The sequence below is a fragment of the Lates calcarifer genome, linkage group LG4 (assembly GCF_001640805.2).
Source record: "Lates calcarifer isolate ASB-BC8 linkage group LG4, TLL_Latcal_v3, whole genome shotgun sequence".
Lineage (NCBI taxonomy): Eukaryota > Metazoa > Chordata > Actinopteri > Centropomidae > Lates > Lates calcarifer.
The window spans coordinates 16,310,985-16,333,037 of NC_066836.1; the positions used below are offsets into that span (position 1 = coordinate 16,310,985).

General features: G+C 40.1%; 1 protein-coding gene across 2 annotated transcripts; it reads left to right on the forward strand.

The window, feature by feature from the left end:
- The first annotated feature begins 10,950 nt into the window (after positions 1-10,950).
- LOC108883251 (growth/differentiation factor 15) lies at positions 10,951-14,363 on the forward strand. 2 transcript variants are annotated; one of them, XM_051070102.1, is made up of 4 exons: positions 10,951-11,149; positions 11,278-11,342; positions 12,017-12,525; positions 13,075-14,363. In XM_051070102.1, exons 3-4 carry the CDS (start codon positions 12,102-12,104, stop codon positions 13,860-13,862), a joined length of 1,212 nt encoding a protein of 403 aa, XP_050926059.1. In that variant the 5' UTR covers positions 10,951-11,149; positions 11,278-11,342; positions 12,017-12,101; the 3' UTR covers positions 13,863-14,363. The 2 variants fall into 2 exon arrangements, with proteins under 2 accessions (XP_050926059.1, XP_018531694.1); XM_018676178.2 differs by having other exon boundaries at positions 10,951-11,342.
- Positions 14,364-22,053: the final 7,690 nt, after the last annotated feature.

Sequence of the window (22,053 nt, forward strand, 5' to 3'; positions counted from 1 at the left end):
CCAGGTGTGTCCTCATCACTTCATGTCCTACATACATACATAATTAGATTGGTCTAGGATCTTCTTATCAAACCTCTGTGGTCACTATGGTTTTGCACTATTCACCAGTAACCAAAGGCATAAACCACAGAGACATCAGAGCACTTAACTCTCCAGAAACATACGCACTCCCCCTGTTTCCACATGTGTCCTTACATGCAGGCTATACACTAGTCAGATGCAGTTAATTTACCATTCATGTAAAATAACAAAGTGCCTGTTTGGAGGAATGAGAAAACCTCAACAGAGAGAAGATGGTGAGGACACAATTGTGCTTTGAAACTGAGCTGAATAGCAGTGATTGATCTGCGCCTGGTACCCCGGCAGCACCATGATGTGGTTCTCCATATACAACAATGGATATTCTCTTGTCCTGTGCTGTCACATGTCTGTTTATGTAAGCCAGATGGATGTGAATCCTCCCTTGTTCACCCCTGTGAAGTTCACTGTTTATCTGAAACAGTTTAATGGGGGTGGTCAGAGTGTCTGGAGATCTGCTTCAGGTGATTATTTTGCATGAAATGTATTTGTGACCAAATGTATCTTTAATAACGATAAATAATATTTTTTTCCTTTTCTCTGTTTCTACTGTGTCCTCTCCTTTCTCTCTGTCTTTGCTTCGTGTACAGTATGGCCTGGTTTTGAATTGAAGGTTGTATCACTTCGCTGTAGAAGTGACAATAAAACAACAGTACACATATTTTTCAGGTTTATTTAGAGTAAGACTTGTGCCACTATCCATTCAAATAAGATTTGTTTGAATGATTGAATCTGGATATTTTCATCAATTAATTGAGATTTATGAATTTGTTCTTCTTTTTTTTTTTTCAAATGTACCCCTACCGATAAAAAGAGAGAAGTGTTTATTGTGTAACCAGCCGCTTACATCAGTGTTCCTGCAGATCATTGTTGTTGTCATTAATGCATATTTGTATGACATGTCATTGCTTTGTGCCTCGTCTGCCATTTTATCTTTCTGCATCAATAAACAAGATTATAAACGAAGACATGAGTTATAATTAGCTTCTGAGGAACAAGGAAATTTATTTACATGACTCATTTTCCTTCTATGAGTTGATTATTGTCACAAACTGAGACAAAACTCTTTAAATGAATTGTCTATGAGTGTTTTGTTCTGTATGAGACTGATGATGCCGTGGAACTATAGGAAGGCACAGACTGTAAAGTCACTGTGCGTCCTTTTGTCATGCTCTCCATGTGATCCAGCACAGGTCATCTTCAAATGCTCCATGCTCATTAGTGGAACCGGTCAGGCATGAAAGTCAGCTCTTCCTCTTTTTGCACTCATTTGTGTTTCCTCTTACCCTTCGTCTTAGATTTTAACCTCACTTACCTGTTTGATGCGACTACAATGCTGAAAGGTAAAAACAAAAACAATTAAAGCTGCGAGCAGCGTTGAACGGGCCCTCGCACCCGGCGCCCGTCGGGGGAGCGGCGACCGCGGGACCCCGGCAACCGCGGGGTCAACGCAGGTCGCAGGGCACACGCTGGCGTAACAGTTCACACTTCCGAGATGTTAAAATTTTAAATAAAAGCTTTTATGCTAATTATTTTCTGTGATAATATTTTTCAGAGCTCATCATCTGTGACAGCTCTTGGCTCTCCTGACTGTAACCTCTCTGTGGCAGCTTCTCACAGACTCAATCAACTCCTCTTCCCCTCCCCCCTCAAACACAAACACAAACACAAACACACACACACACACAGATACCCCCTCCCAAAAGGAGATAAAACTCAGTTTTAACTTGAGTTTACAAGCTTTGAGCTTTGAGCAAAAGCATTTTTTTGCAAGTTCTGTTATTGGGTGCATATATAAATCATTTATGCTTAAACAAGGGTTATAATGAAGTTATTTGAACAGTGAATATCTCATCTGCCTAAAGTCAGGGCGAAGCCACTAACCAGCTGTAGGGATGGGTATCATTAGGATTTTATCTTTATCCATACAGACCCCTATCAGTCCAGCTCAGACTGTTACTGGTTTAAGAGAGTGAAGTTTATAGCAATTTGCAAAATTTGGAGATTAGTGACAAACTAACCAGTTAGACTACATACAGACAAGCTTTCATTTTAGCTGTTAGTAACAGTTTGCCATGAGCTTAACCAGCGTGCTGTGCTTCCTGTTAAACATGTCATGAGACTGTGGACAACGCTGAAAATATTACTTTACTAACTACTGGCCGAACAGGCGCTTTTACAAAGAAAAGGTAAAGGCCAGCAGCTTTTACTTTTCAATGCACTTGTCGTCAACTTGAGTGGCTTATATTCAGCTGGTTCACCTCGACGCCGGTGGATGTAGACGTGCACTTTTCCTGTCGCCGTACACTGTGTAACATGAAAATATCAGCTGACCCCTTGTGAAATTTCCTAACTGATCAAAACCAAACTGTAAAGACTTTGGTCAAGGGGAGACATATGGTAAGATTACATGAATTCAAAATAACCTACAATTCCTTCAAATTAATTTGAAGCCAGTTTAATTTTTTGAGCCAGCTTTGACATCTGCAGATATGAGTTTCTGAAGAGGGGCCTGCTGAGGTTAGATGTGCTGAATAATATCCATTTTCATATCAGAAAAAACACTGCATTAAACATTGTCTTAGCTCACTGAGCTGAGGTCAACAGGTAATATAACCAACCTGTGAGGTGGCTCACCCCCGTAAGATAAACACATAAATGATCCCTGATAGAACCGATAATTAAAGGCACATCAGTGACAGGGAATGCTATTAAAACTAAACTATAAACTGGTGACATTAACTGCAAAAGAAGATTTTTATTGATACATTTCAGGTAGAATTTAGTTTTCAATAAGGAAAATGCTGTAAGAAACCTGAATTTGTTGCAACAAATTTAAAATAAAAGCTTTTATGCTAATTATTTTCTGTGATAATATTTTTCAGAGCTCATCATCTGTGACAGCTCTTGGCTCTCCTGACTGTAACCTCCCTGTGGCAGCTTCTCACAGACTCAATCAACTCCTCTTCCCCTCCCCCCTCAAACACACACACACAGACACACACACACAGAGACCCCCTTCCAAAAACCCATCAAAGAGTAATACAATGGCTCCATCTGTAGGATAAAGTAGAGAGTCGCAACAGGAAGTTACCCCAAAATCTGAGGTTTCAAACAGGAAGTTGGGTTTCCGAACTTTGACGGGCCAGAACCGGCACACGCTTCGACCCAAACTCACAATTTTCGGAGGACTTCTTCCAAAAATTGTCAAGGAGGGGCTGACAACATTTGAAGTGAATCTGGTCACCCGTCTAGAAACTGGACATCACACTATAAAATATGTCATTTCCTGCTATAAATAGGTGGCGCTACAACAATTGTATGAATATTGACATATGGATGTGTGCAGATAGGTACCATTAACAATCCTGTAAAGTTTGATGCAGTTTGGACAAAGTATGGCCGAAATATAGCAAAAATAAAGCAACTTCCTGTTTCGTGGCGAGTAATCGAACTTTGAGGGGCCATAACTTCCACGCCCTTCAACAAAAACTCAAAATCTGCCGCAATTTAACATCGTCTATGTCTTAAGAACATACTATTAAGTTTTGAAGTCAATGGGATAATGCGTCTAGGACTAGTTCGCGTTCAAGCGACCCCTGGAAATGGCCAAAAACACACAATTTTTTCACCTTCCGGTCAAAATAAAAATACTTTCTGTTGGGTTTAGAATATGGCTCCAAGAGACTTTTTGGTGCGTCATGGGATGTTACATATGTGTGCAGATTTTCAGATTTTTAGGCGCAACGGGCTTGAGGGGCTGTTCCGTTTAAAAATGTAGGTGGCGCTACCGAGGGCATTTTACCACGCCCATGCTCAAGACCCCTAAATTATTAAATTTTTCGCCGTGCCTGACGCGTCTGCAAATTTTGGTAAGTTTTCACGCATGTTAAGGCCCTCAAAAAGCCGATCTAAGAGGCGGAAAAAGAAGAAAAAAAATAATAATAATAATAATTAAAGCTGCGAGCAGCGTTGAACGGGCCCTCGCACCCGGCGCCCGTCGGGGGAGCGGCGACCGCGGGACCCCGGCAACCGCGGGGTCAACGCAGGTCGCAGGGCACACGCTGGCGTAACAGTTCACACTTCCGAGATGTAAAAATTTTAAATAAAAGCTTTTATGCTAATTATTTTCTGTGATAATATTTTTCAGAGCTCATCATCTGTGACAGCTCTTGGCTCTCCTGACTGTAACCTCTCTGTGGCAGCTTCTCACAGACTCAATCAACTCCTCTTCCCCTCCCCCCTCAAACACAAACACAAACACAAACACACACACACACACACAGATACCCCCTCCCAAAAGGAGATAAAACTCAGTTTTAACTTGAGTTTACAAGCTTTGAGCTTTGAGCAAAAGCATTTTTTTAAGTTCTGTTATTGGGTGCATATATAAATCATTTATGCTTAAACAAGGCTTATAATGAACTTATTTGAATAGTGAATTTCTCATCTGCCTAAAGTCAGGGCGAAGCCACTAACCAGCTGTAGGGATGGGTATCATTAGGATTTTATCTTTATCCATACAGACCCCTATCAGTCCAGCTCAGACTGTTACTGGTTTAAGAGAGTGAAGTTTATAGCAATTTGCAAAATTTGGAGATTAGTGACAAACTAACCAGTTAGACTACATACAGACAAGCTTTCATTTTAGCTGTTAGTAACAGTTTGCCATGAGCTTAACCAGCGTGCTGTGCTTCGTGTTAAACATGTCATGAGACTGTGGACAACGTTTGAGCCAGCTTTGACATCTGCAGATATGAGTTTCTGAAGAGGGGCCTGCTGAGGTTAGATGTGCTGAATAATATCCATTTTCATATCAGAAAAAACACTGCATTAAACATTGTCTTAGCTCACTGAGCTGAGGTCAACAGGTAATATAACCAACCTGTGAGGTGGCTCACCCCCGTAAGATAAACACATAAATGATCCCTGATAGAACCGATAATTAAAGGCACATCAGTGACAGGGAATGCTATTAAAACTAAACTATAAACTGGTGACATTAACTGCAAAAGAAGATTTTTATTGATACATTTCAGGTAGAATTTAGTTTTCAATAAGGAAAATGCTGTAAGAAACCTGAATTTGTTGCAACAAATTTAAAATAAAAGCTTTTATGCTAATTATTTTCTGTGATAATATTTTTCAGAGCTCATCATCTGTGACAGCTCTTGGCTCTCCTGACTGTAACCTCCCTGTGGCAGCTTCTCACAGACTCAATCAACTCCTCTTCCCCTCCCCCCTCAAACACACACACACAGACACACACACACAGAGACCCCCTTCCAAAAACCCATCAAAGAGTAATACAATGGCTCCATCTGTAGGATAAAGTAGAGAGTCGCAACAGGAAGTTACCCCAAAATCTGAGGTTTCAAACAGGAAGTTGGGTTTCCGAACTTTGACGGGCCAGAACCGGCACACGCTTCGACCCAAACTCACAATTTTCGGAGGACTTCTTCCAAAAATTGTCAAGGAGGGGCTGACAACATTTGAAGTGAATCTGGTCACCCGTCTAGAAACTGGACATCACACTATAAAATATGTCATTTCCTGCTATAAATAGGTGGCGCTACAACAATTGTATGAATATTGACATATGGATGTGTGCAGATAGGTACCATTAACAATCCTGTAAAGTTTGATGCAGTTTGGACAAAGTATGGCCGAAATATAGCAAAAATAAAGCAACTTCCTGTTTCGTGGCGAGTAATCGAACTTTGAGGGGCCATAACTTCCACGCCCTTCAACAAAAACTCAAAATCTGCCGCAATTTAACATCGTCTATGTCTTAAGAACATACTATTAAGTTTTGAAGTCAATGGGATAATGCGTCTAGGACTAGTTCGCGTTCAAGCGACCCCTGGAAATGGCCAAAAACACACAATTTTTTCACCTTCCGGTCAAAATAAAAATACTTTCTGTTGGGTTTAGAATATGGCTCCAAGAGACTTTTTGGTGCGTCATGGGATGTTACATATGTGTGCAGATTTTCAGATTTTTAGGCGCAACGGGCTTGAGGGGCTGTTCCGTTTAAAAATGTAGGTGGCGCTACCGAGGGCATTTTACCACGCCCATGCTCAAGACCCCTAAATTATTAAATTTTTCGCCGTGCCTGACGCGTCTGCAAATTTTGGTAAGTTTTCACGCATGTTAAGGCCCTCAAAAAGCCGATCTAAGAGGCGGAAAAAGAAGAAAAAAAATAATAATAATAATAATTAAAGCTGCGAGCAGCGTTGAACGGGCCCTCGCACCCGGCGCCCGTCGGGGGAGCGGCGACCGCGGGACCCCGGCAACCGCGGGGTCAACGCAGGTCGCAGGGCACACGCTGGCGTAACAGTTCACACTTCCGAGATGTAAAAATTTTAAATAAAAGCTTTTATGCTAATTATTTTCTGTGATAATATTTTTCAGAGCTCATCATCTGTGACAGCTCTTGGCTCTCCTGACTGTAACCTCTCTGTGGCAGCTTCTCACAGACTCAATCAACTCCTCTTCCCCTCCCCCCTCAAACACAAACACAAACACAAACACACACACACACACACAGATACCCCCTCCCAAAAGGAGATAAAACTCAGTTTTAACTTGAGTTTACAAGCTTTGAGCTTTGAGCAAAAGCATTTTTTTAAGTTCTGTTATTGGGTGCATATATAAATCATTTATGCTTAAACAAGGCTTATAATGAACTTATTTGAATAGTGAATTTCTCATCTGCCTAAAGTCAGGGCGAAGCCACTAACCAGCTGTAGGGATGGGTATCATTAGGATTTTATCTTTATCCATACAGACCCCTATCAGTCCAGCTCAGACTGTTACTGGTTTAAGAGAGTGAAGTTTATAGCAATTTGCAAAATTTGGAGATTAGTGACAAACTAACCAGTTAGACTACATACAGACAAGCTTTCATTTTAGCTGTTAGTAACAGTTTGCCATGAGCTTAACCAGCGTGCTGTGCTTCGTGTTAAACATGTCATGAGACTGTGGACAACGTTTGAGCCAGCTTTGACATCTGCAGATATGAGTTTCTGAAGAGGGGCCTGCTGAGGTTAGATGTGCTGAATAATATCCATTTTCATATCAGAAAAAACACTGCATTAAACATTGTCTTAGCTCACTGAGCTGAGGTCAACAGGTAATATAACCAACCTGTGAGGTGGCTCACCCCCGTAAGATAAACACATAAATGATCCCTGATAGAACCGATAATTAAAGGCACATCAGTGACAGGGAATGCTATTAAAACTAAACTATAAACTGGTGACATTAACTGCAAAAGAAGATTTTTATTGATACATTTCAGGTAGAATTTAGTTTTCAATAAGGAAAATGCTGTAAGAAACCTGAATTTGTTGCAACAAATTTAAAATAAAAGCTTTTATGCTAATTATTTTCTGTGATAATATTTTTCAGAGCTCATCATCTGTGACAGCTCTTGGCTCTCCTGACTGTAACCTCCCTGTGGCAGCTTCTCACAGACTCAATCAACTCCTCTTCCCCTCCCCCCTCAAACACACACACACAGACACACACACACAGAGACCCCCTTCCAAAAACCCATCAAAGAGTAATACAATGGCTCCATCTGTAGGATAAAGTAGAGAGTCGCAACAGGAAGTTACCCCAAAATCTGAGGTTTCAAACAGGAAGTTGGGTTTCCGAACTTTGACGGGCCAGAACCGGCACACGCTTCGACCCAAACTCACAATTTTCGGAGGACTTCTTCCAAAAATTGTCAAGGAGGGGCTGACAACATTTGAAGTGAATCTGGTCACCCGTCTAGAAACTGGACATCACACTATAAAATATGTCATTTCCTGCTATAAATAGGTGGCGCTACAACAATTGTATGAATATTGACATATGGATGTGTGCAGATAGGTACCATTAACAATCCTGTAAAGTTTGATGCAGTTTGGACAAAGTATGGCCGAAATATAGCAAAAATAAAGCAACTTCCTGTTTCGTGGCGAGTAATCGAACTTTGAGGGGCCATAACTTCCACGCCCTTCAACAAAAACTCAAAATCTGCCGCAATTTAACATCGTCTATGTCTTAAGAACATACTATTAAGTTTTGAAGTCAATGGGATAATGCGTCTAGGACTAGTTCGCGTTCAAGCGACCCCTGGAAATGGCCAAAAACACACAATTTTTTCACCTTCCGGTCAAAATAAAAATACTTTCTGTTGGGTTTAGAATATGGCTCCAAGAGACTTTTTGGTGCGTCATGGGATGTTACATATGTGTGCAGATTTTCAGATTTTTAGGCGCAACGGGCTTGAGGGGCTGTTCCGTTTAAAAATGTAGGTGGCGCTACCGAGGGCATTTTACCACGCCCATGCTCAAGACCCCTAAATTATTAAATTTTTCGCCGTGCCTGACGCGTCTGCAAATTTTGGTAAGTTTTCACGCATGTTAAGGCCCTCAAAAAGCCGATCTAAGAGGCGGAAAAAGAAGAAAAAAAATAATAATAATAATAATAATAATAATAATAATAATAATAAACAGACCGAAAACAAGAGGGTCCTTGCAACTCGTTGCATGGCCCCGTTGGGCCCACGCAACTCGTTGCTCGGGCCCTAATAATAATAATAATAATAATAAACAGACCGAAAACAAGAGGGTCCTTGCAACTCGTTGCATGGCCCCGTTGGGCCCACGCAACTCGTTGCTCGGGCCCTAAATATAATGTGAAAAAAATAAAAACGGTAAATGAAATCTCAGGGTTACTTGTGCTGAATGAGCAAACAACCAGAATCATCAAATAACAGCACTGGTCCATTTCACATCTGGAAAAGAAAACGCACTCTCATTCTTGCAGACATTCTCTCTCTCTCTCTCTCTCTCACTCTGTGTCCACACACACACATACACACACACACACACACATAAGCACACTCATAGGCCACATTAGGTTTCTAGAAAACATGGATTTCTGCTTACATACTGCAGCAAAACTTCCTCATCTTGACTCCCAAATGAGGTTCTTTTGAACATTCAGTTTTCCATGCTCCTTCTGACTACACAGAAAAAAAAATCTATACTTAGTTAAATTCTGTACTGTAGCTTTAGGGCCACAAGAGGGCGCAATGGAGCTGTATGTATAGCAACTACATGTGACCAGTTGTCCTCTCCTCTGCCAAGTCCATCCTGGGAAGAGTCCCAGCGCCCTTACTGCTCTAAAACTAAAAAGTAAGAAAAAATGGTGAAAAAATAATGAGGTGATTAATTCCTGAATAAATTAAATAAGGAATAAATGAAGAAGAGTAGATTGGTGGTGGAATATAAAGACTCAACACCAATTTCTCCACCTGTTACCATAAACATTCACATCAGTGCAGTGTGCTAAAGTTGATTGATACCATATTCATTAAGAACTGACCTCAGGGATGAGATGAACAATGACTCTCTGGCAAGAGATGGCACAGGCTCCACAGAGTCTTGATCTCAACATCATGGAGTAAGCCTGGGATTACAAGAAGAGACAGAAAACACTGAGACGGCCTAAATCCACAGAGGAACTGTGGCTTGGAACAAATACCCGCCAAGTACTGTGAAAAACCATGTGCAGGGGTACCTCAGAGAATGTGTGCTGACTGGTGTGGCCAATATTTTCTATAACTATTTTCGCAAACACCCTCACGGAACTTTTACACAGTGGTTTGTACTGGCAGGAAGTTTTGGTTAAAATAGAAAAAATATGTGAGTAATATTATCAAATTGCTGCAAACTTTTGAACTCCCAAAAGGCAACACAGGTCGCATGTCTGAGTTGTGAGCAGTTCAATTGAGAAATATATTTTAATTAATACAATTTTTTTTTTCATTTAAATATGTTTTAGAGGCCAAAGATCAGAAAAAAGTTTGGTAATTGGTAATTGGTAATTGGTAATTATCTGGCAACCTCATCTCACGTCCTCTTGTAGGGGTCCCGACCCCCAGATTGGGAGCTACTTCACTCTGCCATGCCAAAACTGCACTGTCCTGTCATCTATGAGCTAACAGCTAACACCTTAGTCTCTATGTAGCTGTGAGTGTGATGAAATTCACAACCGGTTTTCAGAAACTTCTACTTCAAGTCCTGCCTGTGGTTTCCTGTATATCTTCTCTCGTTCTCTCATGCGAAGAAAGAGATTATAGAGAAAGAGGAAGCAGCCGGAGAAAAGAGCAAGACTCTTACATGACAACAGTGATAGTTGTGCGTGAGTCATTTTACACCTTTCACACACTTCCAACTTGCAAAGTAGGTTCACCTGGCAGAGCACATGATTGTTTCATCACCTCAGTGACTCACCCCTCAGAAATTCACACACTCTGCATTGTCGCAGGAGCCACATCTCAGGCACTGTTTGATACTTGGACAGTAACTTTGTCACAACTCTGAGCTTTTGATTAAGAAAATTATTCATGATGTTGTGACATAATATTCTATATTGGTTAAAAAAAAAAAAAAAAAAAAAAAAGATGCAAGTCACACTATTGCTCTGCTTTCCTTCCCTTTTTGAGAATGGCTCCTCAGACTGTTTGAACTGGAGTGCAGCATAAGCTTTGAACTGTGACATTAAACATGACTTATCATTCAAATTTAATTAACATTCTTTTTTTTTTATTGTTTTATTGTTTAATTATACTGTGTACATACATGCATTTCATTTAACCTTTAATAACCCCTTATCGCATAACATTTTTGCTATCTGGTTCCTCAAAGGCAGAATATTAATTAACTCCACACAGACAATTTGTGCATTCATGGACATTTTTTCCACACGAGAGGGAAATCTTTATCAGTCAGTGACCGGTCAGGAATTCCCTCCAGTGGAAAGAAACAGGGTCAGTGACCCAGACGGCCACGTAATAGTGTAGAGAAACTACCTCGCAATCAAGCAGTGTACTGATCCTGTTTGCTGATAGAAGCGAGGATTTTCACAGAATACGCTGATAACCACTTGGAAACAATCCACTGAGCAGACGCAGATGCAGCCCAGTGTTTTTGCTCTTTGGTCTGTCCCAACAATGACTACTGGTGGAGCAGGAATGCTGCTCTTTTATCCCACACAGAGGACAGCACAGGTGGAGATCAGATATTGTTTAGTCTATTTAAATCGTCATGAAATGGAGCACCTTCACTCAGTGCTCCCTTTCATCTTTGACGGGCTCCTTACATCAGCTGTGTGATGATGTGATTACTTTTTCAACAGATTCAGATAACTTTCACAGAGCTTGTCACCAAAGCTCAAAACGGTTCTCTTTTTCGACAGAGGAGGTAACTTCTCATTTTGTTTATCTCTGTTTTTAAGCTTGAGACATTTCCTCTTTGGTCTGGTTTAGACAGGAAGGGGTGAAACAGAAAATTAGCTTTCTCCACCTTTTTCCTGTCTTTATTTATTTCTTTTCTTATTGGTAATTCACTGCATGTTGTCATTTAAAGCTATTTAGAGATGGGGCTTCCCAGGTTTTAGCAACTCTTAATCTCTAAGTCCCTCTTTGGTCTGTAGCTGATCCTGACCTCTGACCATACTGGGCATGGTTACAAGGGAGCAGAGTCACAGCCTTACAGGGATCAATAAACTATCACATTAACATTAATAACCGTGGAGGAGATAATGTAATTGCGCATTGTCCCTCTCTGTTGAACTGGTCACTATAAGACATATGGTCATTTATTTGATTAAGTGACGCATAACAGGACAATCCTGGTCATGTAGCGTGCTGCGGTGTACACCATGTACTTGTGACGTAACTAAATCTAATCCAGAAACGTTAATTTAATGTCTATCCCATTTCTGCTTTCACTTCCTGTGTACTAATAAAACTGAAAAAAGCTTCTTATTAAAAGCTAAGTTCCCAGATTTCTAATTTCATTGGTCATGTTATTAACACGCAATACAATACTGCAAAATGTTGCCACATAATAACGTTTGGCTGAAGCCATCACAGGCTCACCTGACTCACCTGACCAACCAGGGGTGTGGCAACGCAGAAGCTCTATAAATAAAAGCATGTCAAGAATTTCATCCATAACATGGACAAACCCCATCCACTGAGCTACAGCACTCTCAGAGCAAACCTACCTGACAGGGTCACCATGCTCAGATCACACACACCCCATAGACTCATCTCCTGCAAGTTGCTGCTGCTGCTGCTGCTCCTCGTCTCCCTCTCCAGCCAGGGGGAGAGCCGGCCTCACAAACCCCACAAAGGCGCACCTGACGTGGGGAGGATGGCTGGCCAGAAGGTCCAGCTTTTGGAGGCCCTGAAGGCGGGGATCCTCAGCTCATTGGGTATGGACGGGGAGCCCAGGCCGGCCCGAAAGGCCACAGAGAGGGAGCTGAGGAGGATGTACCAGCTCTACAGAGAAAAACTGAGAGAAATGAGAGGAAATTCCAGCCATCCGATGAGGGAGACCTGGCAGCCTTCTGTCTCTACTGTTCTCTTTCCAGCCACAGGTGAGATATTTGTCAGAAGGGGAGGCACCTTGAAAACACACCTCATTTAACCACTGTCACACTGAAGTGACTGAAAAGCCAATTAGACAAGTTTGAGTGGGAGTAAGAAGGAACGTTTCATGACAAGCTCAAGAAATCTTGCGTTGCGAGTTCACCTCTGCAGATGCTGCCATTGTACTTGTGCAGTTATGGATTCTATAAATAGCTTCTGTCCCTAGAGTTCATGCTCAAGGTAAAGATCTCATACTTCCTGGAATTTATCTGCAGAGTTTAAACATGTGAATGGTTAGAAATAGAATCTGAAGCCATCAAACAGTCTTGTAAACAAAGGAAACACATTCCTTCAAGCTTTTAGTAATCACGAGCGTGACAGGCACACCTTCCCCATGTTGTTACACTTTGAACACTGTCATCAGTGTCATCAATAATAAGCAGATCAGTGACGACAAAGCAGTGAAAATGTGTTCCTAAATGTACTTTGTGAAATCATCAGAAAATGCTGTAAAGTTTGGTTCTAATGAAGTGTGTTTGTGTGTGTATGTTTTTTAGTGGAGCCAGTGAAAGTGCTTTGGAAGGGAGGACACCCACAGTCAGTCCAAGGCATGCGGTGGTACAGAGCAGTTTTCCATAAAGACCCAAATATCCAGAGTGAACTGAATCTAGCTCGGGCAGAACTGAAGATCTCCAGGCAGATTTTAAATAAACCCACATCAGTTCAGCCTGAGCCAAGACAACAGGTTAAAGTTAAAGTCAGCGGGAGGAAGCCAGTGAACTCTGCTGCACGGACACAGATAGACACTCTACTCCTGGCCAATGTCTCAAGCACTCAAGACGTGATGTTGGACATCAGCCCCGAGGTGGAGGAGTGGATGAGAACAGATGGCGGTCAGGCACTGGTTGTGGATGTAGGGATGGTTGACGGAGGTGCCCTCAAGGCCGACCCGACCGTTTCTGTGGAGTTAGGCCTCACGCAGCCCAAACTGGCGCAGAGGACGCGTCGCTCCAACAAGGAGGACGACTGCGACGAACGAGGATGGTGCTGCCAGAAGTCGGTCACCGTGTCCTTCAAAGACATCGGCTGGGCGGACTGGGTGGTGGCCCCAACTGAATACACCATGCACCTCTGCGACGGCACCTGCCCCCACAACTACAAGCCGGCCAGCATGCACACGCAGGTGAAGTCTCGGCTGCACCAGATCACCAAGGGAGGGACGCCTCGGCCCTGCTGCGTGCCGGCAGCCTACGAGCCCATGGTCCTCATGCACTATGACAGTAGAGGAAAGTTAAAGCTGACACCTTTCAACGACCTGATTGTCAGTAAATGTCACTGTGCCTGAGGAAAAAATGCAAGTGACTTTTTTTCCCCCACCTTATAACCTTAGGGAGAGCATTTCCACTAGAAGAAAAGCTTGTTACATGGTGAAAACAAACCTGACTGTGTTCTTAGATTATCACATATCTTAATTGGTTAAGTACAATTGCAGTCATCCACTCTGACTTTTTTTTTTTTTTGAAGATGTTACTGCTGCACAGAACCACTGTTTTGTTTTGCATTTAGGATCTTCTCCTTTAAACATAAAATTATTTATTTTAAGCTCTATTTATGGTCCTATTTGCCTTATTTTGTTGTTGTGTTACATTACAGCATATTTTAGTACCATTTACTGTTATTATTTAAAGTACTGTATTGTTTTACGAGGCATGCGGTTTGTTTTGTTTGTTGTCCTCTACATTTCAAAAATTATTTGCCCAAATAAATGTTCCAATTGATTCACACTGAACTGTTGCACTTGAATGTACCCACATGTACATTTCAAAATAAACGCATAAGCATGAAATTTTCTCACATTTGTCATTTATTCACAGAAGTACTTTCAGATTAGGAGGGTCAAGGTGTGCCTGAGAGATCAGCACGTAAAGATATGATAACTTCTATCTCCCACTACTGACCTTGAAGTTCACTGTGCCCTTGACTGACAAGTTAAAGGGCAAAACTACCATTAATTATTAGTCAAAATCATTAATTTTGAGGAGGAAAAAGCTGCCTGCCGTGTAAACTTGAGAGTGTTCAGATTACATATCAGCGACGATAGTGTAAATGACTGTACATTGCAGATTATCAGAGCTTGTGTCTGCTCTATCTACTTTAAAGTGCCGTTGAGATAAGTAATTAGAATAAATAATAATGGGAGATATCCAATAATAATTGTGATCATGGTGACGAGATGAAATATTTCATATAGGGGGCTTAAAAAATGCCAGAATAGAGCTGAAAAGTAATAGAAGTCATAAAAGTAATAAACAGAGCACTAGGATGAGTGGGTGAACTGACCTGAAATCAGCAGTAAGCACCTCTGAACTGTTTATAGTTTAATCATTCCAAGAAGTGACACCACCACCCCTAACGAGTATTTTATAGTTTTTATCTTTGAGTGAGTAAAGGTCACGTAGATGTGAGTCTATGTTGTTTCACAATTAATAAAGCCAGTGTATTAAAGGGTGGGGCACATTGAGTGACCTTGGACGACTGAATAAATAGGCAGATGAATTAAGAGGCGATTAATCAGAGCTGCAGACACAAATGCTAACTGTAATTCTACTTTTCTTATGGTAAATTTAGACCTGTGTCCAGTAACTGCTCGTTGGTTTCTTTGTTTTAGTTCTGTTAATCTTTGTTTCAAGGATGACATCCTCAGTCATTACACAACTGTGGGTGGATGGAAAGGTCTTCAATCTTCAGACTCTGAAAGGTCCTGAGTTTCAGTACCACCCAAAGTATACAAGTATAAAAGAATCAGGGACAGTATTTATCAAACCCTTCAGTGTGTAATCTAAGATAGACAGCATGAACTCATTAGCCTCAGGTATTTGGCATTCCTCTGGTTTTAATCCTCACGTAGCTTTCCTGGAAAACTATTATTAAAATGAATGTCAGAATAACAGGAAACAAAAATAAAAGTGAAGAAAACATTGTGGTCTGTAAACCCTCCTACCCGTCTACATTCATTATTAAAGAGAAGAACAAATTTCTCTTTTTATTCTGCAACTTTGAGACATAGCTTTTTTTTCTGTCTCTTGTATCTGTTCAGTTTAACAGCAGTTCAGTTCAGCTATGTGGTCAGAGAGATTTTCATATCCTCTCTGTACGTCTCCTCTGAAAAACTGATGGACCACAAAACACTTCTTTTGGTGCTGACCTTTGCATATTTTTTGCAAGACTTGATGCTGTGCGTTCACCACACGTTCTTCTTCTTTGTGGTTTTCCTGCATATAATACCACCTACTACTGTTTTGCAGTGTCCGTCAGCATCCATCGGCAGTATCTGACAGATAGTGAGCAAGCACATTATATTTTTCTTGTCTCTTTTTCTAATATGACACACAGAAATGTTGGCTAATTTCTTGCAAATCTAAAGGAACATTATAGTTTAAATTAAAATGCATTTGCAAAATATTCCAAGAGACTATTTATATTGTAAACAAATGTTCATTTATTGTTGTTGTGTTTATCTGAATCAGAGTAATAAAACTCCCAGACAATCATATACTTTTAATTTTTACAGGTTTACATGTTTTAAGTTGTGACTGGTAATAACATTTCATAGTGACTACACAGAGCAAAATACACGTAAATGTTTAAACAGAATGAATTCACTGAAATCACTGTAAACTCTATCAGTGATGCAGTCACAGACTCTGAGGCTGTTCATCATTAAAAATGTACTGATGCAAAATGTTCATTCATCACATAAAAAAAGATATACATATACATTACTATTCTAAAAGACATACCGAACCTCTTGTGCATACAAGTGCACTCTTCCACACACTTAAGCATAAATGTGCAGCATATTTTCATATCCACATACCCACTCATGGTATTTTGATGTTAAAAATTGCATTTGTAGATTTATCTACACCTGTTTGTTAACTTTATAAAGAAAATAACAAAACTCACTGTAAATATTCATTTTCAATGCTGTGGAAATGTTTCTAAATCTAAGATAGGGCCAAATGCAGAACTGCTGATACCAAAAGTACAGCAAAATATAGATGTCTGACTTTACCACACATGTGTGAATAAACTGCCCACACTCTCCTCTAAAGGTTATAAGGAAAGTGATTTGTAATTTCAGGCGTATCAAGAGAGAGAGCACTAAAACGATTAGCTCTAATCAGCAAATTGATTACCTTGGATAGTTATCAAAATGTGTCAACTTGTACTGTGTGTCCAACACAGTCATAGTTTAAACTGTGCCAAAACATGGTAGCAATCAAAGACGTGTGAAAACAGCAAAATGTAATGGCAGTGCTTCTAAAAAATAAAAAGCCTCCACAGAGCTCCGTTTCGCTTTTCCCATAATCTAGAATAACCAGAACATTTATATAAATTTATATATATATATAAAATATACTGCATATGGCTGTAATATCCATACACTATGGACAATACAGTATTTTTTCTGTTTATTGGTCAGCTGTATTCAAAAGCAGCATATTTTTAACTTGTAACAATCTAAAACAATATTTATACCATGAGCCAATGAACATGGTTCATGGTATACAATAAATGGAATAAAAAGATTCAAACATTAATAATACAGATTATTTTTCCTATCACGAATCTGGCATAATGTACACGTCCTCATCCTGGGAGTTGGGGAGGATGGCGAGGTTACACTTCGGGTCATTGCAGTATATTGCATCATCCGGTACATCACACTGCAAATACAAATCCTCTTCAGGTTCACCATGCAACCTGTAGAGGAAGCAGATAACGTTTCCCATTAGAAGGCCATTTTCTGATGTACAAAAAAACCGTTGCGACACAAGGCAAATATATGTAAACTGTATGAATTTCCTTTTCCCAGTTTTTGTTCTTGCTCAGAGGAAAAAGTCCAGCACTGAGTCACGAGCTGGCACGTTTGATTAATAGACTTTAAATCGTTTGAAACAACAGAAGAAATCACCTGCAGGTGCCAGACAAATTGTGTGCGCATGTACTTTACAACAGGATTGTGCAAAATGGGGAAATTCACACGATGTACACACAGTATTTCTTCATCTGTTTCCGTTTGATCTCTTTTTGGACTCTCGCAGTTTCATAAAAGACATTTTAGACTCAACATTTCCTGCATATTGGCCTAAAAAGATCTAAATCTGTCCCCGACTGTTGAGAAAAAGCCTAAACCAAAAAAAAAAAAAAAAAAAAAAGTGAAAACACTTAATATTCAGCCTACCTGCTCTGGTTTCCTGCAGGCCTGTCGTAGCCAGTGGTTCGAGTCAGGTTTTCATAGATAGGTGTGTGTCCACTTGACTGTTCCCTGATTGAACTGGTGTATTCATGGGATTCCGCTTGTGCGGTCTCTGAATAGTCCTCCTTCTTCTGACTCTCTCTCCGTCCAGACAGCAACCTATTCCTGATTTTATTCCTGTATTTGTACACGATCACACCGGCTGCGATCCCAACGAGCAGAAAGGAGAGTGTCAGCCCCACAGCCAGACCTGCTGAACTGCCAGTTTGGACTGTGGGGGGGCTAGTGACATTCATGGTCTGCAAATATGAGAAATTTGAGAATTAAACTAAGTGACTACATGGTATTGATCAAACTACTAAATATAGTCATTTGTAATCATTCACATTTCATCATAATTTAACCAAAAGTTTTCAGTTACTTATGATTCTTATTCAAAAAGGCCTCCATATAAATAAAATCTACCATTCACTTCTTCACTTAGAAACACTGTAAAAAATCAAGCATGTAAACCAGGTCAGACAGTTTTCTGTGGGTGAATTAAAAAACACAGTGATCTTACCCTCTAACAAGGCTCCAACGTTGTGGGTCAAGGTCTGAGCTGACAGTGAAGTCATGCAGTTTCTCTGCAACACCTCACACTTGCAATGTTGAAGTTCCCTTTTATTGAAATAATGGAACTGGGAAATGAAAGAGCTGAAACCCAGAAGATTTCCTGTAAAAGCTCTTTCTGAAAATAGGCAGCTGCTGACAGGAGCTGAATTTTTTTAAATGTTAATATTAAACTTCATGACTCAACTGACAAATTTCCAACCTGAGCACAGAAACAGTTCTAAGTTCAGCCTCATTGGACATTGGTTTTGTTGAATAACTGATTTTGAAAAGAAGTTTGGGGGGAAAATGACACAAGACTGTAAAAGTGAAACTAACACTCGCTCACTAAACTTGCGGGTTGTGTAGCTCAACTGGACCTTCACCTCTCTCTGCTGTCAGCTTCATCCCTCATATGCAGAATACATCAAGACAACATGTTACATTACCTTATAGTATAAATGCCACCACGCACGCCCCGCAGAATCTAAAGAACTCCAAACTGGTGATTCCTCTCTGAGATGTTTTGATCGTGCTGGCGATTTGAACCATCACCAGCTAAACTTTTTCTTTCTGCTGGTTAACGAAGGTCACACAAATAAAGGTGTCAAGTGGAGTGAGAGAGAGAGAGAGAGAGAGAGAGAGAGAGAGAGAGTTTCGATTCTGTTGAGAAAGTATCTCACAACTATTAATACAAAGAGGTTTATGCACATGCAGACATCCATTGGTGAGTCACCTTAACTAAATACAGAAACAGGTAAAAGCTCAGCTCAACTGAACCTTCATATCAAGCTAAGAGAGACCTCTCCTCCATTATTTTTACTGAGGATTTTCAGTTTTTTTCTCCTTTTTAAAAATATTTGTAATCTTTTTATTGGTTTTTGTAGAGTTTTTCTTTATCTGAATCAAGTTTAGATTTCTTGTAAAGCCCTTTTTAGACAAACTGAAGATGATGATTTTGAGCTACTTAAATAAACTTAACTTGAATCACTGGGTATTAAAATGCATGATGTGTCAAAAAAGGGAGAGGATCTATGTTAAATTCAATCAGAATGTAATTAATATATGTTTTTTAATGTTTTATTAATGGGGTTTCAAATTGCTGGAGAGTTATGGTTTAATTCCACAAAGGGGGGGAAATGTTAATGTCAACTGCTCTGACGGACTACACACTACATACATACATACACACACACTGTACACCATGCACCTTAAATATGGCATTCTGTTTGCACTGGACTCTCCACTGGACTTGAAGTTTCTTCACTGTGTTTTTTTATTAGCAGTGTTTTTATTATTATTCCCAATATTTATTGCATGCCTTCAACCCTTTATCTTAAGTCTGTTGATGCTGCTGGAACTGTGCGGATTAATAAAGTATCTATCTATCTATCTATCTATCTATCTATCTATCTATCTATCTATCTATCTATCTATCTATCTATCTATCTATCTATCATCTTACTTCCATCTGTGTGAAAAAACAACCTTTTGCATACCACAGATAACTTTATGGTACACCAAAGTGGCTGAAAAAGGTGGTTTAGTGCTTTGGAAAAAAAAAACCACCATAGGGGAGGCTTTCAGTCTTTCAGGTATCACTGATGAAATGAAGTGTAAGATGTTGCTGCTTGCTGTGCTGGTGCACTGCAGCATGTTTGCACAAGATAAACATTCATAATACTTGGCAAAGGACAGCTGGCTGCAGAAATCCACAACAACATGTGGTTTTCCTCATTGTAACAGAATCAACTACAAGTCTCTTTTCCCCCCTGGAGGCTTATTCAGCAATAACAGAATAATCCTGCACACAGGCTCTTTCCCTCCACCTGCCCTCGAGTCACCTCTTTTTCTATGTTACCATGGTTACTTTACAACCAAATTACACTTTACTGAATGGTGGGTGAAACAGCTCCACTGCGCCTTCAGTGCCTGTAACAACAACAACAAAAAAAGAAACAATAATTGTAGGTGTGGCATCTGGCGTCTCAGCAAAATAAATGCTTGAGATGTTTTATGTTTCTTATGCGTTTGATTTCTTCTTCTGATCTGTTTTTACAGAGCTGGGTGTGAAGTCTTAAATAATACTCAGTGGTCTCTCTGTGTTGTGCATGCAGCTGTTTTTTTCGTGGCTATAACAGTCTATTGTTGCTGCTGCAGTAGCTGTGAAAATGAAACTCCCGCTGCAGTCAAGAAACAAGAGTGGACATGCGGAGAGCCTTTTCTCTTGATTGTGATGTGTTCAGCATAAAATTCACTGGGGAAAAGGCTTAAGAATTAGATGACAGTAATAACACCTCTGTCTCCCTCACCCCAAGAGCTCATTTGTCTCCACATGAGTAAACCTCACAACAGTCCATTCACCTTGTGCATCTATCCAGCTGGAAAGCAGGGGGAGACAGTGTTGTGACAGTATCTAACCTCAGTCAGCAGGGGTGCGCTTACAACCCCAGAGGAGGTGCACACTGCCACTTTCTGGCCCAAAGATTTCATGTCATGAACATTTAGGCCAAGTCAGACAAGGAGGATAAATTCTTTTCTAAAGATAAAAAAGCTGAATTTAGACTTATTCCCAAAAACATGTGTGATTCCCTCACAACACTCCCAATTAAATGTAAAAAAAAAAAAAATGTAGACATGACCAACCATCTGATGCCATTTAGAAATATGTTCTAGCATACTTGAAAGGCAATTAAAAAATATAATAATAATAATAATAATAATAATTTGAAATTATGTGATGCAGTCTGTTGAATCATTGGGTTTATAGAAGTAAGGCTTTTAAAAAGTAAGATTTTGCGGTTGTTCCGCAGTCCAGATGTGCGGTGCGCCTCCACTACACCCCCGCACAGGGACGTGAGCACGCAAAACCATCACCGAGAGCTGCGTCAAGCCAACCAGAGACAAACCAAAAGATACCGGAAACCAAACAATTTTGGCTTCAAAATAAAAGCATACAATTGTCCCAACAATCGTAAACAGGACAGTCAGGAAAAAATGCCACTGGTAATTAGTCTAGTTGGTTCATCACTTGATCAAACAATAGACAGCTGATCAACTGCAGTTTTTCTTTTTTCTACTTTGTTCTGACACTAAACAGGCTTTTTATTTATTTTTTACAATTTATTTTCTTACAAAGGACTTTGTAACACCGAAAGGTGCCGTATAAATAAAAATGTACACAGTTACACATTTCACTCAAATCTATTACCTCCTGAAGACTGACATGTTGTGCAGCTCTTTACAGATTTAAGTTGATAGAATTTTTTTCCACAGCCGATATTTTGACGTGTCATAGCTGAAAAAGCACAGGTGTAATTGATTACATTAATTAATGATGGCGGTATGATACTGTATACTGTGTGTGTCATCATGACCAAGTCTCCACATGCAAAATGTGTTATAGGTCACTGAAAACTAACCTTTCGCAAACTACCTCCAAAGTGAAGATATACAGAAACTCTGTTTTCAAAACTGGGTTCTGGGCTTTAATGTACCATTGTTGTTAACCTACTGGAACAAGTAATAACTACCCATGTATATGTGGTCCTGACTTAAAACTGTATTTAGTAAGGCTCAGACGAACTGAAAGTGTGATACCTGCCGATCACAAAACAGCAAAGAGCCAAAGTTTGCTAGAAAAAAAAAAAAATTGAGAAAGCTAAATAGGCGGTACAGATAA

Excerpts from the sequence above, each read along its gene's own strand:
- LOC108883251 (XM_018676178.2), top strand. The coding sequence starts at position 12,102 with ATGGACAAACCCCATCCACTGAGCTACAGCACTCTCAGAGCAAACCTA. Across the intron at positions 12,526-13,074 it reads TGTTCTCTTTCCAGCCACAG|TGGAGCCAGTGAAAGTGCTT; the intron begins GTGAGATATTTG and ends TATGTTTTTTAG.